This window comes from Echinococcus granulosus (genome assembly GCF_000524195.1).
Source record: "Echinococcus granulosus chromosome Unknown EG_S00124, whole genome shotgun sequence".
Lineage (NCBI taxonomy): Eukaryota > Metazoa > Platyhelminthes > Cestoda > Cyclophyllidea > Taeniidae > Echinococcus > Echinococcus granulosus.
The window spans coordinates 56,944-73,818 of NW_020170504.1; the positions used below are offsets into that span (position 1 = coordinate 56,944).

Consider the following 16,875-nt stretch of genomic DNA (forward strand, 5'->3'; position numbering starts at 1 on the left):
AGTGCACAGCTTCGTAACGAGCATTTTAGATGGTACACGGCTGGTGTAGCATCCGTTGTCAGTAACTTTCCTACTGAACACGGGACTGGGGTGGTTGCCATAGTACATATCATCTTCAGCCCTACTGTTGTGAGTCGTCACAAATTCATCCATCCGTGGTTTACCACCCAGCAAGAGACACCAGGATAGATATCCTTCAAGACCGGGTTCGCTTACCGCTGCCGCCAATGTAGCTCCCCGAAACTTTCCTGAAGACTAAGTCGGACACAACGCTGGAGCAAAATATGTATTGTCAGCTTGTGAAAAGGCTTGGAGCCAATGGCATGGCCCAGAGGTGGGCCACTCAGTCAAGGTACAGTGGAGGTGATCCAAAGTGGCCCCTTCGCCAAAATTGAGAGCTAAATAACCAATGCATTGCACGTGCAAGTTGTCTCTTAAAGTTAATTTCGCTAATGTTATGCAAATCTTGGAAATACGCATCGTTTTTTGGTATATCAGAGAAAAAAATAAGGCATTTTAATTCATTGTTGAAATCCTGATTCCCAGCTAATGGTACCTAATGGTTGTAATAATGATCAGAGTCAAGTGTTGACAAATATTTCGAAAAATTACCAATTATTTTGGGCACTCAAGTAGAAGCTTGAGCAGACTCAATGCCGAACAAACGCATTTGCCATAAATTGTAGGAAAAATCTTGACACCACTCTCGTTTTTTGTCTGACCACTCCAGAATTGTTCCATCGCAATGAAACAGTAGGGAGCTAATTGTTAGTCTGCTAAATCATGTGCATTCGTTGTTTTTAATTTGCGGAAGCAACCTTTTTATTAATTAACTACATTTATCCTCTTAGTTAATTTGATGTTTTGAACTGCATGCAGCACCCAGCTTTTTACTAGATCAAACTTAAATGTAATTTGCTACTTATAAAATAGTAAGTAGTAGTACCCCTTTTGTTCCTCAAGAAAGCGCGTTAACTTTTGTGATATAACCACCAAAGATAGACCTGAAATAAATCCACATAGTACAGTAAAAACCGCATGCGTTGCCAATACTGGAAATATTCCATTTACAGTTGGAGAGAATGACTTTTCCTCACCATTATACCTTTAAACAGACGTATCACAGGCTACAGAATTCGAAATCCACTTTTCCTATTGATTACTGAGAGAATTTCCCCATGTAAGTAGAAGGTAGTTGTTTTACTTTAAGAATGACCTCCGTGTTCCCCAAAAACTAGGAAAATTTGGGGCGTTTGTCAGGCGACCCAAAAAAGAAATTTGCGATATTGGCCTAATTGTCCACAGTGGGCATAAAACGTAGCACAACCGAAGCCCTGAGTTAAATATAACAGCAACTAATTTATTTTGTTGAGTAGAAAATTTGTATCATACTGTAGCTTTTTGAGGCTACTAATAATATCTTAGGTTAAGCCTCTGAGATTCTCAAAGTATAACAGGGCATCATGAATAAGGGAAGGGGTTCAAATAGCAGTTTTTGTTTTCGCCTTTTTAATAAAGTGATCGCGCCATAATGCTCTCTATCTACCTTTCAGCAGCGCACTATTTGTGAGATAGTGTAAAATTCTTATACAGGCCATGGTTCAATAAGTGGTCTGCTAAGTAGGTTTTAAGTAGACTCTGTCTGGAGAAGTCATTGGTGTTTTGGCAATACCTATGGGATCTAGGCACATCCATGTGAAGTAACTTTTAAACTGTATCACTTACTAAACACATCTTTTCAAATAACCAAATTTGCCACCTAGAGGAACCGCTATTCTATTCTGTAGGTTCTACTGATGTGCCAACACTAGCAGTGAGCATGTTCAACTTGTCCTTGATGAAACGTGCAACTGGTACTTCTACAGTCGCACAAGGCGTGCCGAATCATTTAGGCAGGTTTGAAATCTGCACAACCTATTGACACACCAACTTGGTGACTGTATGTGTTGTGAGGCTGTTAAGTCTATCGGCAAAACCAATGCTTGTCTCAAGTAGCTCCACCATCCTTAACGCCACGATTTGCATAAAGGACTGAACATTCAAGGTAGCGCAAACATGATTCCCTCACTGCTGAACACTTGATAAGTCCAACATGAAGCAGAATTCTCGTTTTCCCATTCAGATGCATCTTGGACATACGTCCGGCCACCTTAACGTGGAAACATTGGTCAACGTATGAGGGGTTAATCGCACTGTATTGTGTCAGTGAGAAACCAAGCTTTTCACGCAGTTGTACAGCACAATTATTTGTTTTATAAGCTAAGTTAAGGAGGCTTTCATCACCACTGAATCAAGAGTTTTCGGAGAATTCTTTAGTCAACTTTAACATCACCTCCTAATGTGGGTATGGTGCTCTAATTTACGAACATTTCAGTAGTAATAGTCCCTTTATTTTACTACAATCTGCTCATTAAAACAAAATCCATGGATTTTTCTCTTATAATCACTTGAGCACCTATTTTTGCCAAATAGTCTAAGCTGCCAAATCAAACGGTATCTTACCATACCAAAACATAACAATGGTAATCACAAACAGGAACAGATGCGCAGCAAGTCTGGGTTGTGGTTGATAACAGAGGTGCTACCTCAAAAAACGGGGTAGGAGATTTATTTGCCGTTCTTCATGAGATTTTAGAGAATTATCTGACATTGGCATTTAAGTTTATTTGATGAACTTACCATGGAAACGTCCAAAGCTATTTACAAAATATCAGAAGGTACGGTTGTTTGAAGCGTTGATGATTAAAGTGTCTACTTACTAAGACCTGGCAAAATTTGTAGGGCATCGAATTAATGAAAGTGATTGCGATGACACGGCTATGACAAGCCCTTACATCCACCGCCACTAGAACAGTTGTAAATTTCACAATTTTAACCATTGTAAAAAGCTGCAAAAAGCAAATCACACCCTTGCGTTCATACTTTGGTGTAAGCATTTCGTCACTTGGAACATGCAATTTTCACTCAATATCTAGGATCCGGAGTTAATCAAAAATTTGAGCAGTTAAAAATGCCTTTATTTAAAGGTCCTGTTAAGGTTTTACACACCACTCATAAGCTCACGAGGCAGTAACAAAGTGAATATACAACCCATTAAGCGAGCCGTCCTGAATGAATGGTGTAAGACTTCAGTCATTCTTAAAATTGTCTATTACAATTATTATTCCTCTGACTGAGGTCAAACATTTTAATTTGGGCTTAGAGACACACGAAAGCATGATAGTGTCCGTTTTAATGGAAGCGTGAAATATGCCCCATTCCGGAGTGGATGTGAACTTTCTTAGTGACATTGTTTTGATAAGATTTCGTTAAATGGAGGAAGCAATAGGCAAACAATGACCCACTCTGTGCAAAACTCAGGCCATAAAACCATGAAACAAATAACTTTTATCAGAGGGAGAAGGTACCATTTAAATCTCACATCCGGCCTCAAAGTGCATAAAATATTTGGAAAAGGAGTGCTCCTAATACCAAGTAAGTATGTAACCGTTGATCGGAAATGGTTAAAAAGCTATTTAAATTAAAAGTGTGAACAAAAAGTTCAAAAGTCTCGATTAAATGGTTTGTTTTAATAAAACAATAAAAGTGTTGCCTATTAGTTGGAGGCATTTAAGAAGTGCTACCTCAATTTCACCAATAAATTGGGTTTTACCGGGGGGAGGTACTTTCAAAAGCAAAATTTCTGCTTATTTGTGCATATGATGTTAATAAGGCTTCGAAGAGAACGCGCCAATGCTTTGGGGAGGCATTGAGCGCAGGTGACCACGATGGTGACAATAACAACACACCTGTTTCATCAGGGTGACAAGTCGTTCCATACCTTGTTGCCAAGTTACCATAGTTGGGTAGCAGCAGCATCAACTAAGAAAGACCTTTTACACCCATGCGCACACACCCGCCTTGAAGTTTTCAGTCACCACAGGAGGGCGGAAAATCCGCTGAGGCCTACCAACACCACATAGGTCGATGTTTATTCTGATATCCAGAACTCAGAGCGGTTAGATTTTTTTTTTTGATATTCAAAGAATATATAGTAAAAAGTTTTAAAAATGTATATTTTTTCTTGAAAATGCTATATTTTGAGCACTGAGAAATGGGGGAGAGAAGAGGCAGAACGATTAAACTGTAGATTACGAAACCAGATTGGTTAGGAGAGTAGTGTTAACTTCTGAGTGTGACAACCCATTTAAATGAAATCTTTTTAATGCTAAAACCAGGGTCAGACAACTTCTTTGTAAGGTAGTCTTATCCGAGTTCGTACCACAAATTGACCGGAATGATGGCAGGTCAACAAATTCACGACGATGGAAACCTTGGAGGCGACAAAGGTGTTGTGATGGTATACTACTGCAACAAAGGTTGTTCACTCGCCAAATCTCCTCTTTAGCACTAACAAAGGCTCCTATGGGTGAAAAAAGCCAAGATGTATGACACGCATGCACGCACGCACTCAAGCACGTACGTATGTACATAGAAGCCTTAAAAAGGGGGCGGTAACGCCTTTTTCGGGAGACGTCGCAAATGTTTTTTACCTTCTACCTTCGGCTGTGCCCCCTATTCTTCATACTCCTTTGCTTTGCCACCTATGCGATACTCCCTCCATCGGCGCCAGAGTCGTCTTCATTGAAAGCCGTGAGCGTTGTGCCGAAACCTTACCTATTGTCGTGCATTTATAGAGTGCGTCAGTGCCTCCCAGCCTGTCTCAATGGAGAACGTCTGTGGCGGCCCTCGATGCCGTGGAAGAAGTGTCACTGCGACTGCCCACCCGGCTTCTATGGATTCGTTTGTCAGTTTTGTACATCTCTCAATTAAAGTTGCTTTTTATCTGCTTCAGTCTTCCTTGTCTATCGAGAAGCTCACAGACAGTTATACATTCTCTGAGTTGCTGATTCTATAAGTTGGATGAAATGTAGCTCACTCATTTAGTTCGAAAATTAACTAGTTTTGCAAGTTTTGAAAATGTATTTAAACAGCCTGGTCTCTGAAGAACTGTAGGGTCCTCTGAGAAGCGCGAATTTTTATTCCAGTTGGCTTAATGTTTTGATCAACAAGATCCAGTAATTCTTGAGTAATCTGTTTTAAGCAACAAAACAGGAACGTAGCTTCTCACTACTATACACTCTGATTTATCTCCCCTATTTGAGGAACTCTCGTGCTCGTCCTAAGGCGAAGCGACTCCTTTCGGCGACGGAGTTTCAAATTGCCGTTCGTAAATGACACCGCGTCTGAGAGGGTTTAGGCGGAAAAGCCGACATTAAATGAAGGGTATGTCATTGAAAACCGTTTGTCACCTATAAAGAGAATAGTAACTCACTGATGAAATCACGCCACCCACACATAGCATCCTGGCACAGACACGCAATGACACTTGCAGCTACTTTCACCGATGAGCCTACTACAAGCTATCATCGTTCATTAAATACTGATTTGTAACTTCTAAACTAATAAGTTAGAATTGGTAATTAGAGTGAAACTAGTAGAACTGGAAACGGTAGCTAGTACCCGAGTCTCAAATCGAACAAAATTAGTCGAATGCCATATCCACCAAACAATCAGTCAAAGCCGGCGAGATATGCGCCGGCACTATCAATGAAATTATACCAATTTGTCAAATCCAAAAGAAGCTATGAATCTCACATAGAAAAATTTGTCGAAAGAGTTCGTACCACCCATCTGCAGGGTTGTATGACATTTGACAGCCATTGGTTAAACGAGAGTATTCTCTTATTCTAATCAATCTTCCAATGGGTTTCTTAGTTAAGTACCATCGACTGAAGTAATTTCCGATTACTAATGAATTTCTCTACTTCTGATTATGTCCTCACTTTCCAGTAAAACTAGCCTGTAATTAAAAGCTCATTTTTAGGGAAATCGCGCCTAGCATTATTGAGAAATTTCTGTGCTTGCCGTATCAATTACCCCGTGACGCACCAAACGCCTTTAAACTCAATGAACTGGAGGTCCACTGGAAATACAATTATTTCAAAGTATTGCAGTAACTGTAAAGGACCAAACCATGGTTTAGTGATGTGGCAACGATGAAAGAGGCGGAAGCGCAGAAATTAGTGAAGACAGTGTAGAGACCTGCTGACTTGGTCGATGTTGCTCATCTCGGCTCGCGTCGCAGCGGAGGACTTGACCGAGGCGCTCACGGCGCAGACAAAGCAGCGCAGCGGAGAGAGCACGCGTCTCTTGGAGTTTTGCGATCTCTATGTTGAAGCGACGTTTTGCTATCACAGCATCATCGCGTTTTTCACTCAAATCCACCCGTTCGTGCACAGAAGCAGACGAAAAAGTATCTCGGCGGGTATGGAAGAGTATTTTTGGATCGTAGTTACCCTCACCTTGTAGCACATCACGCAAGGGCACCCAATCCCGATTTCCTTGCTTCAATTCTTCGTCATCGCAAAGCCGACGTTCTGAGATGCCGCAGGACTGAGGGTATGAGAGGTGGGCCATGCCACCGATGTCAAGGTCGAGTGCCGAAACTCATGCTTTTTCCTGCGTGTCTATGATGGCTTATCGATCGAGGGTTAGATGAGCCCCACGTGGGTCAAATGGTCCATTTTCCAAAAGCTGTTGAATCCTTTCTCATACAACACACAACTTGCCTGGGAAGCAATGTTTGAGGTCTTGGCGAAATTTTCTGTAGTCAAAGAAGACACATAAGAGATAGTCATATTTTTCCCACTTGTGCGAGATAGCCCAGTCGTTCCAAGGAGCTCTCGACTTCATTTTATGGTAGTAATATGTGCTTTTCCAAGGTGTTTGCTTTTACCTTTTCTTTGAGCCTCAAGTTAAACTTGTTCATTCTTCAATAAAACGCCAAATATGATACCTCAGGATTCTTACAACAGGGAATGCAGAGGGTCCCGTCCAGTAGATTCGAGCCCTTCTCAAACACATTAGGCCTGGATTTTTATTTGGTGCTGTCTCCGTTACTGAGCGGTACCTAGAAGGCCACCATTACTTCCGCTTTTGAGGTGATGTGTTCTGTGCCTCGCGGATATCTCGGTTACTGCTGCGTTTCCATTGCCTAACCACGATATAAGCAGCGAATGGGAAAAAAATTTCTTGCAGTCGACTTCTTGTATAACCCTCGTTGTGTGTTTCACTCAGTGAGATTAAGTTTCGAGGCTTGACATCTGCTGTCAAACACACGGGCAATGATTAGCATTTCAAGGTTGAAAGTAGTGAGTTTTCCCCTGACCTCACGACATTGAAAATGTTGACACTGTAAATTTGTTTGCAGATTCCATTGAAATGGGTCTACTCTTCAACAGTTAATTTAAAGGAATTAAAAATAAGAAAATTTGATTTTACTTGCAGTCGGTTTAGTACTGACGGAACTTTCCGTCTGATGGCCATACAAGGCTTAACTGAAGTGACGTATTCAAGTGAGGCGAACACATTGCCTGTTTCTTTTCATCAAAGAATAAATTGTATCTAAAAGAATGATTTAAAGCAAAAGTAAGGTCTGCAGAAAGTAATCAAGTTCACCAAAATAGTAGTAACCTAGGCTTCTATTTAAATGAGACGTAATTTATTTTTGTGTAGGAAAAATCTCTCCCTTACTGAGATTTTACTGTTCAGGGTTTTAACAGATAAAGCGGAAATGTTGAATAAACTAGCAAAAATCTATCAAGGAGAATACGGCTAACCGTACCGCAACAAATTTTTGACCTAGCATGCATACAGTTGCTTCGACAATTCATTGGTAGTTGATTTTCAAGGGGAGGGGAAGGAAGGGTGGGCTGATGGAGGGATGGAAGTGTTCATCGAGGTAGGTTGCAGAGGCAAAGCCGGTGATACACGGGTGGAAATATGTTAACCTGATGGTAGCACTCTATTCGTACCATCAAGGGCTGCCATGGGGAAGAAAGCACTAGTGCACGTCACAGACTCACAAAAGCAGGCACCGATTCCACCCCATCAAGCTCTCGACCACTTCCATTGTTGATGGCGTCAGTAATGATAGGGGAGGCATTCCGCAGGTAATGGATGCCAGTAATCGGAGAAAATGAGGGAGAAACTAGTTAAAACTACCACTTTTTAATGGCTTCAGATAACTAACGGCTTAGCAGATGATGACTGAATTGATTTTTTTGTGAAAGATTTTATTTCCACGCAATCGACAGACAGTTGCACCTTAAACCTTTGACACTGACAGATTGGTGGGTGAAGAGGGCTACTCGTCTTACTTCTTTAATTAGCTCTCCATTACACAAACTGCCGAATTGCAAACCCCTCATCTACTTTTAGCTAAGGCATGATCTGCTGCTAGCACTGCATTGAAATAGGGACGGTTGACGATTTGGCGCGTTTTTAATCTCCCATAGACGTGTTTAAGTAGTATTATTAAAGGGTTGTAACATTTCCTTGGATAATTCCATCAAAGGAAGCTATTGGCAGCTTAAAGGCGACTTGCCCTTATTCTTCACCTCACCTATAATAATGGCCCAGCAGCATAGGTGAGAAAAATTAACTCTGAAGGGTAAAATGATGAAGTGCATACCATCTAGAAGGAAACAATGGATTCTCGAACGGAGAGAGAGAGCATCCTACACGAAGTCTACGTCTCTTCCAGTGTAAGATTTGGAATCAATTCAAGGTCGAGGTCGCAATCGTGTATTTATGCCTTAGATGATCATAAAAAGGACAACATTTTTGCTTAGTAATTTAGGCAGTACTAAGTGGTGAGGCAAAAATACATGGTCATTAAATACTATCTTCATATGCAATTTTATCTTAGGAAATAAAACTATTTTGCGTATGCTACTCATTAGTTAAGTAGTTGATCTAAAAGGTTTGAAAATAATTTTGCTTGAAAAGTATACGAAATAAAACTCTTTATCACGACTTCAGAAATTATTAGGCATTAATTTCTTGTAATTGTGGAAAGTTCTCTTTTTCATTTCCGTTAGTGTCTGCGAATTGAGTCCCACGTACTTCCAAGTCTAAGAAGTGTTATAGCCAATCGGCAGAGGTGAAAGTCTGAATAAAAGCTAACGAATTATCAAACCATAGACATTTGTAACATTGAGGTAAGTTGGGTGGGTCCATTTTTACTGAAGGCATCAAAGCACCGGAGACCGATCCTGTTCGATTCACTAGGAGTTCGGGTTTTATGTCTAATCACCGAACATTCTAGGGAGTTGCATCTTCTCTCGAAGGCCAACGCCAACCATTTGTCATAACTACGCGTGATTGAGAGCATATCCTCATGCTCAATCTTGGCCTCTCCTGACTATCTATCCGTCAGGGAGGTACACGCTCGCTGCACTCATTTTCGTCAACTCGTTGCGTCAGTTAATAAAGTCAGTTCTTATTCCTTGAATGCCCGCTTAAATGTTTGATAAGTTCTAAGCCATATGGATGCAAAAACCTAAGTTTACAGCTGAAAGCTCATTTACAAGGAAGAAGACAATAAACTTACATGCTCGATAACCTAGTTTCACGTTCCAAAGGCGGCCTTTACCGTGGCCCAGGTTGGAGGGATGTTACTCCAACGTCCTACTTGTACCATACTTCTTGCACAAGTCAAGTAACTTCATTCCAGAGGACGTACATTGGACGAGACCTGCATCTACTTCAGCGATTGTTAGTAGATGTAACTTCTCCTGCACCTAAATGTTTTGGAGTATAGTCGAAACCGAATGGATCGTTAAAACTGAGGGTGGTGATACTTAATATAAAAGCGGAAAATTGCTACATTTTGTTAAAATTTCTTTAACTCATTTCAGTAAAAAGAGGAAATAGGCTTGCTTAATGATCTGGTATTTAAATGTAGCACCTTTTTCCATGAATGAGGCAAAATACCGTCTTCCCTAATCGGACGAAATTAGCCTTCTTTGGACCTCAATTTCTCCATTTGTGTGAATATTTTCCGCACTATTGTTCCTGTTTTGATGCTCTTTATGAACAAGTCAAGCCATCTCAGGCCTAAAAATGTGCATGAGGCAGGCTGTACCCTCACTGATTCGATTGTCACTCAAATTAACATCTCGCATATTTGAAATTTTCTCGAATAAGTATCGTTGAGCTGACGCCCTACCACCTTAATGTGAATACGTTCGCTTAGGGTGGTTTTCAATGCCATAACTTCATTAGGGTAGTTGGGGGGCTGTTTTTAGGGTGTGGCAACTTTGCCAACGTTAATGGGGAAAATTAACTCTCCATCAGAAATGAGCGAATTCTTATTCTGGTTTGAATTCTCCACCAACAACAATTGTGCACTTCAGTCCTCGCAAATTGTGCTTCCATACTGCACCATAACCCTGGAACTGTACTGACTCTGGACGTTGGCAAAATATATGCCCTTCTAGAGTACTCTGACTTGTTGCAACACTAGAGAAGACTCATAGTACTGCACTACTCACGATTTTGGCGTTTAGTAGACGCCTTTAGACCTTTTTTGTCGTGGAAGTAGTTGAAAGGAACGCTGATTTGTGGATTGTAAAGTCAAATGGAATCAGCCGATTTCTGCGATTTGAAACACTCTTCAAAGTAAGCATTATTTGAATACGTAGTTACCTTCCAATTTGAGTACTTTTGACTAGTTAACAAGCTGTGGAATTTATTTGAATCCGCGTCAATCATTATTTCTTAAAAAGGTTTATCCCCTCAAAGTGGTAAAAAAGGCTATTTTTAGCTTTTTAACATTGAAAATTTGAATCTACCTACAACTTGATTTTGCAACATAAAAACTCCTGACAAATGAATGCATTTTGTTTCCTTTTAATGAAACACGGTGAGTGAGGAATGCAATTTAGTGAGTGGATAATTGTTTAGATTCCTTTTTTAATGCACACACCGGGCAGTCATCCTGGTTGGAAGTTCCATCTTGGCGGCATGATATGTTGATCACGCACATAGCCCCTGAACCGTTTTATGCGGCTATAATGAATCTTCTTCCCCATTAATGTGGCTTATTACGATCTCAATAAAGTCAGACGCACATTTGTTAAGCTCCTTTCAAAGCAGGGGGAAGTTAGTGCATGTAAAGTCTCTTTTTTCGAGTAGAAACATTGTAGGATAACCTATAACTTCGGTATGTACAAAGAATTTGTGGGGGAAAATAAGACAACTTCTCATCCTCAAACATGAATAGCTAGGCTTATGGTAGTTAATACTACTGCCAAAAATCCATCATGGGGGATCTAGTACATCTTTATGGACCCGTTCCACCACCCTTTGCCATCCTCAAAGCACAGAGGTGTTTTGGGTGCCGAAAGGCATCTCACGGATCACTTAATTTGTTTGCTGTATCCAATTATGTGCACGACCGATCGTGGTCCATCATAACAGAGGGTGACCTGAAGAAGATGGGGAAGAATACCTACCAGAGGGCTTATTGAAGCACTTGAAACGGTGTACTTGACAGCACTTTCTACCCAAGTAGACTCTGAGCTAGACGAGCTCGGCGATTCATACAGCGTCGTGACTCTCCGAGGCGAACGCTCATCCTGGCTCTCTATACATCGTGTACCACCTGTGTAATTTACCTTTCAAATGAATCGCCAAATCACTCCTCCCTATAAAAGAATTTTACTTATGCCTGAGGTAGATAAACGAGACTATGGAAGTTCTATGGTGTCCACCAGCACTAGCTGACAAGTTCTATAGCTCATGGCAAGAAATGAAAATGAGCTTACTAACGGTAACCCGTGAAAAGAAAGGGTATTTGGGAATAAATAGTAATCTTTACCTCAGATTAAGAATCTATTTTAGGCAAAGGTCTTTTGAAATTGCATATTTAAAGTTGGTTTGAGTGAAGATATTGGTAAAATTGAAGTTGGCACCTTTGATAAGTAAAACAACCTTTAGGCTTCTAATTTGCTTAGCTGTAAAATTATTGACAATTATAGCATTTTCGAATTCCTATTTTCACTGACTTTAAGTGATAATGCTACCATAATCTCAATATATTTAGAAACACCGATAGTGAACCAAATAGCCCTTAGCGAGTACCCCACGTGAGTTGACGGTACCGGCAGAGGGAGATCACCTCGGAGGTAGCAAAATAACAGGCCTGCTGCTTTAGTCGACTCAAGAAAGGACGGATGGGCTAAATCCGAATGGGGTAGTTGTTCCTAAAGTTGCTACCGTTTCGTCATTTTAGATAGAGACAGATTATATGTTATCCCCCTCGTCTCCTACGAGGGTTATCAATTTATTAGGTAATGAAGCTTCTCACCAGTAATATCAGCGACTTTCTTGTAGCGAACTAGTTTAATTGAGCTTTATGAGCAATTCAGAATATGAGTGTGTTCTGGTGAGACTGTGGTAATAAGTGGTTAGGGAACTTTGGCCGAAATGTCATCTGTAGTTCCAGCAAACACCCAGTTCAAGTGTCTTGAGAGTATAGCACTCCAAGTCTTTCCTAAAGTCATAGCAATCCAAAGTACTTTGAGAGAAAATGTATTTTACTAACAGGAAGAAGAGCTGAAAAGCTCATGACAAGGTGGAACGAAAGTATTACCTTCGGAGCCTCAAGTGTCCGCGTTGTTACGCCTATAGATAACCAGAATAGAAAGTTGCTACAATCGGTCATTTTAAGTTACTGTACCTCACTGAATACAAATATTTGTTTGGAAAAGACGTTTGCCCAAAAGCCAAACGCTACTCAGCAAGTCATGGGAGCCGCACATATCAAGTAAAGTGGGCAAAAATACAATGGGGGAATGACTGTAGCGCCCGAGACCGCTCTGAAGCGAAAAGAAGTTATGGCATTAGAACAGGAAATGTACTACGGACACAGCGGAAGACTGGAAGAAGGGTGCTACTGCCATGACCCGGAGCCCATGTCCATTGGGGGAGCTTCATGTTCCTGCGCCACCAAAACGCAGAGCTAAGCGAACAACCGAAGTATTGCACCACCTGCCTCACTGATTAAAACAACTTATTGTTAGAAAATGGGAAATAAAAGTCAGCATTTTAAAGACATTGCACTTTTATTTGCCATTTTCAGTTCAGCTCACTTCAACGATCTACTGAGACGTGTGGGGATTTGGCATGATACTGTACTCCTTGTTGTGCTCTCTACTATGTTCCTTTCCTTTAAACCTTCGCCTTATTCCGTGTCATTTGAACCTGGAAAATGCAATTTGGGCTTGTCTGCCTCACAAATCAAGATTATTTGGTTCCAAAGCTGCAGGAGCTTCGAATAGCGTCTGGAGAAGTCGCGGCAGCCGATTGAACTGCCTAAATTGATCCAAACGATGGAAGCACCACGTTCGAGCGGCAAGATTCACAGTTCTTGAAGACAACTACTTACGTTCCTGATGTCACGTTAATCCGAGATGAATTGAGGAGGTTAATGTGGGAGGTAGACGAACTGGTCTAAACCATATGAGCTTACAGATGGCATTATGTTTCACAGACAACAAATGCATTCTCCACATCTTTCATGCACGCGATCAGAAAGACAAGCCGTGCTATTCAGATGAATAATGGATTTTGTATTTGATGATTAAACGAACGAGATTATTAATGGTTTTGCTCCCGTGATTTGGCTTACTGCCCTACCCCACACTTGAGGCACTGGCTTGTGTGAGAGGCACCACAGACGCAATCGTTCTCCTAACATACCACTAAATGGTGGAAGAATTTCCTTTTGGGCATGGGATGGCAATGCCACTTCACCGCCCCGTTCTCCTCCAAGTGATTATCACATATTGGCAGCAGAAAATCACATGCGAAGTGGACTAGACAGTTTGGCGGTAACACGTAGATGGGAGCGACAGCCCTAGCTAGGCTGCTTGTCTCCAAAAACAAGACGACGATCAGGATGGGACTTGCAGCAATTTTGCGTTTTGAGAGGCCTGAAGTTACTTTATTCGTACTGCAAAAAAATCGCATAAAGTTGTCAAAAAATTCTTAGCAAATACTGTGTTGCTACTTATATGTTGAAAATACGAAAGCTTAATTGAAGCAAAATGAATCAACGTGCAACTCTAAATTTTCATTATTTCTCCTAATCACGAACATCAAATGAATAGTCAAAGTCAAGACAGAAATCTTCCCCTCCCGATTAGTAGATGGGTGGGTAGTTATCACGAACAAAGGCAGAGAGATCTAATATGAAATTTGTGGACATGGATGAGTAGGATCTAATTGTAGCGCCCCAAAACTTCCTTGAAAACCAAAAAAGACAGCACTGGGGCAGAAAATGCATACTCTTGATGTAGAGTACTGAGGTTACCGACATGGCTCAGGGGCCAGCTCACCCAGCCAATGGTAGAACACCTAAGCGGCGCTTTTACCAAAACTAAGAGCTAAACAACCAACGCATTTCAAAGCCTCCCCTCCTCTATTTTGAGCTTCGTCCACGGCGATCCTACGTCAGCCATCACAATGCAATCGGCGCCGTAAGGAAACACCCACAACCCGACCGCGCCAGTCGCCGAATTTCCTTGAAAGTGAGGCGGTACTTGACCGCAACGTCACTGATTCCTCTTGACAATTCAACTGGAACTGCGGTTTCATCCTGTACGGAAACGGTGTTGGAAGAAGGAGGAAGGTGACGATCATCACACATATCCATTGCTTGTCGTAGGAACTCCAGCCTAGAGGCAAAGTCATGTAGCATAGGACGGAGTTAATATATTTCCGTGGAGATAGAGTTTCGAGACTATTTCCATATCTGTCAGAGTTATATCCAGCTAGTAGAGAGGAAGTGCCTATTCATATCATTAATATCTACATGGAGGTAAGGTGGACAGCTCCGTAACGAACTTTTCCAGATGGCTCACAGATAATGCAGATTCCTTTGTTAATAGCTATCCTGCTATCTATTTTCAGACCTTTTATTAGGGGTTGTAACCGATTCTTCCGTCCGTGGCCTATGGATTTTTCCGCTTCACTGAGGTTGATCATCCAGCAGTAGACATCTGGATAGATGTTCTTTAAGACCGGGTTCGCTTTCCACTGCCACCAACGTGGCACTCTGCGACTTTCCTAAAGAATAAAGAAGGCATAACACTCGAACAGAATATGTATTGTCAACATGTAGATGGGTTTGAGGCTGCTGGTATGGTCCAAACACCAGTCTACCCAGTGAAGGCACAATGGCAGAACACCAAATTGGCGCTTTCATCAAAACCGAGAATTAAACAACCGATGTAATACATTAATGACCCAAATATTGTGCAACTTACTGCAACTGTTTTAAGTAAATTAGCTTCCCTCATCTCTAATCCTTTTACAAAACTGATGACCCAACAGACCCATAAATAGATGCTAGTGTGAATAATCGTGAAGAAATGAACGACCCGATGGAAATGCTGAGATGCAGAGGGCGATAGTGATCGTCAAGGGGACCGTGTATCGCGGGATGAGCATCGCAGACGGGTTGACAACGCAAGTGGAGCGGATAACAATGGAAGAGGCTGTAGTGACATCGAATAAATGCTGAGCGGTGATCTCGGCGGTGGCGCAGTGATCCAGAAGCGGAAGGTGTCTGCACTAGACCAGGACACCTCAATCATAGTGGCCAATCTGACTTTGATAAACTGAAGGGAGACTTTTCTGGTTCATGAATTTGCAAGTTTTTTGTAGTTTGTTTAGCTCTACTTTTGACTACGCGGGCTCTAAAGTCTCCTCAGGTTGTGCTTCAACTCGCCGGCATGGCTTTTGGGCCATGGCAGTAGCCTTCCATTCCCAATGTGCATCATCAGTAATACATTTTCTACTACACTAATATGACTTCTTACAACTTCAGGGAAGACTTGGCATGATGCAGGTTAATATCACTTTCTTAAGTGGTTATGTTGATTTTTTCTGTCTGACTGAGTTATCGTTTCACATATTACCAAGCAAATAGATGCAAACATAGAGATCTTTTATCACAGGTTTCCTAAATATTAATGGAATTATTAATCAAATTTCTGACACTGAAGCTGGACTCTTTAGGAAATGGAATGACAAGCCAGTCAAAATGATCGACATCACCTCCCAACCAATGTGTCTGATAAGGGATGAATCTGTTGAACTCTCCGTAAGCAGATACTACAAAATCTCCTTTCTGTTGCAATTCTACCTGAACATCCACGCAACCGCACCCACAAATGGAAGTCGATCAGTTTTGTCCAACTAGAGAGGACGGTATTTCGATTAATTTATAGGAGACAAAGATGCTTCACTCAAGTGCTGGACCATTAAGAGGGCCTATCAGTTCTTTTCACATACACGGGTAAAAGAAAATTCCAATAAAGTGTGGTAATTTTTAGCTAATTAACATGTGTCACTGTCTTTAACTTGGATTATCCTCATCATCTTCACATTTTCCAGAAACAAGTCAAATTTGCGCCAAAATATTAAGGCGTAGAAGAAGTTACTTGAACAAACAATCTGTCGGGCAGAGGTGGGTCTCATCCAATGTATCCTTCTGGAATGAAGTCATTTGACATGTACAAGAAATACGGAAGAAGTAGGACGTTGGAGTACCATCCCTCCATCCTGGGTCATAATAACGGCCGCTTTTAGAACGCGTAGCTTTGATCTGGAGCAGGCAAGTTTGTGGTTTTTTCTCGAAGAACTTTACGCTATAGGCTGTGGCCTAGGTCTTATCGAGCTTCCAATCGGGCACTCAAGGGATAAGGACGTCCACATAACTGACTTTATTAATTGAAGCCAGAAGTGAGCGAAAATGGATACGGTGGACGCAAACCTGCTTGACGAGTAGATAGTGGAGACGGAGCGAGACTGAATGTGGTCTCAGATACGCGCAACTGTGGCAACCGGATGACCTTGGCTTGTGAGAGGTTATCACCGTGCCTAGCTGACATCTCTGCTTGATATGCTTGAGCAGGCGAGAACACATTTCCCCCGAATGTTTGGAAATTTGTCATGAATTGGAACTTCTAGAGGACCAAA

The 16,875-nt window shown here is 41.5% G+C and overlaps 2 protein-coding genes across 2 annotated transcripts; both read right to left on the minus strand. All coding sequences in view use genetic code 11, as the record gives it.

The window, feature by feature from the left end:
* Nucleotides 1-3,429: 3,429 nt before the first annotated feature.
* EGR_08918 (hypothetical protein) lies at nt 3,430-5,339 on the minus strand (the record flags this gene model as incomplete). Its single annotated transcript, XM_024498167.1, has 4 exons — nt 3,430-3,592; nt 3,950-4,086; nt 4,140-4,402; nt 5,315-5,339. The coding sequence occupies 4 exons, from the start codon at nt 5,337-5,339 to the stop codon at nt 3,430-3,432; spliced, it is 588 nt and encodes a 195-aa protein (XP_024347412.1).
* Nucleotides 5,340-6,021: 682 nt separating this feature from the next.
* Nucleotides 6,022-6,459, minus strand: EGR_08919 (hypothetical protein; the record flags this gene model as incomplete). Its single annotated transcript, XM_024498168.1, has 1 exon — nt 6,022-6,459. The coding sequence occupies one exon, from the start codon at nt 6,457-6,459 to the stop codon at nt 6,022-6,024; it is 438 nt and encodes a 145-aa protein (XP_024347413.1).
* Between the last annotated feature and the right edge of the window lie 10,416 nt (nt 6,460-16,875).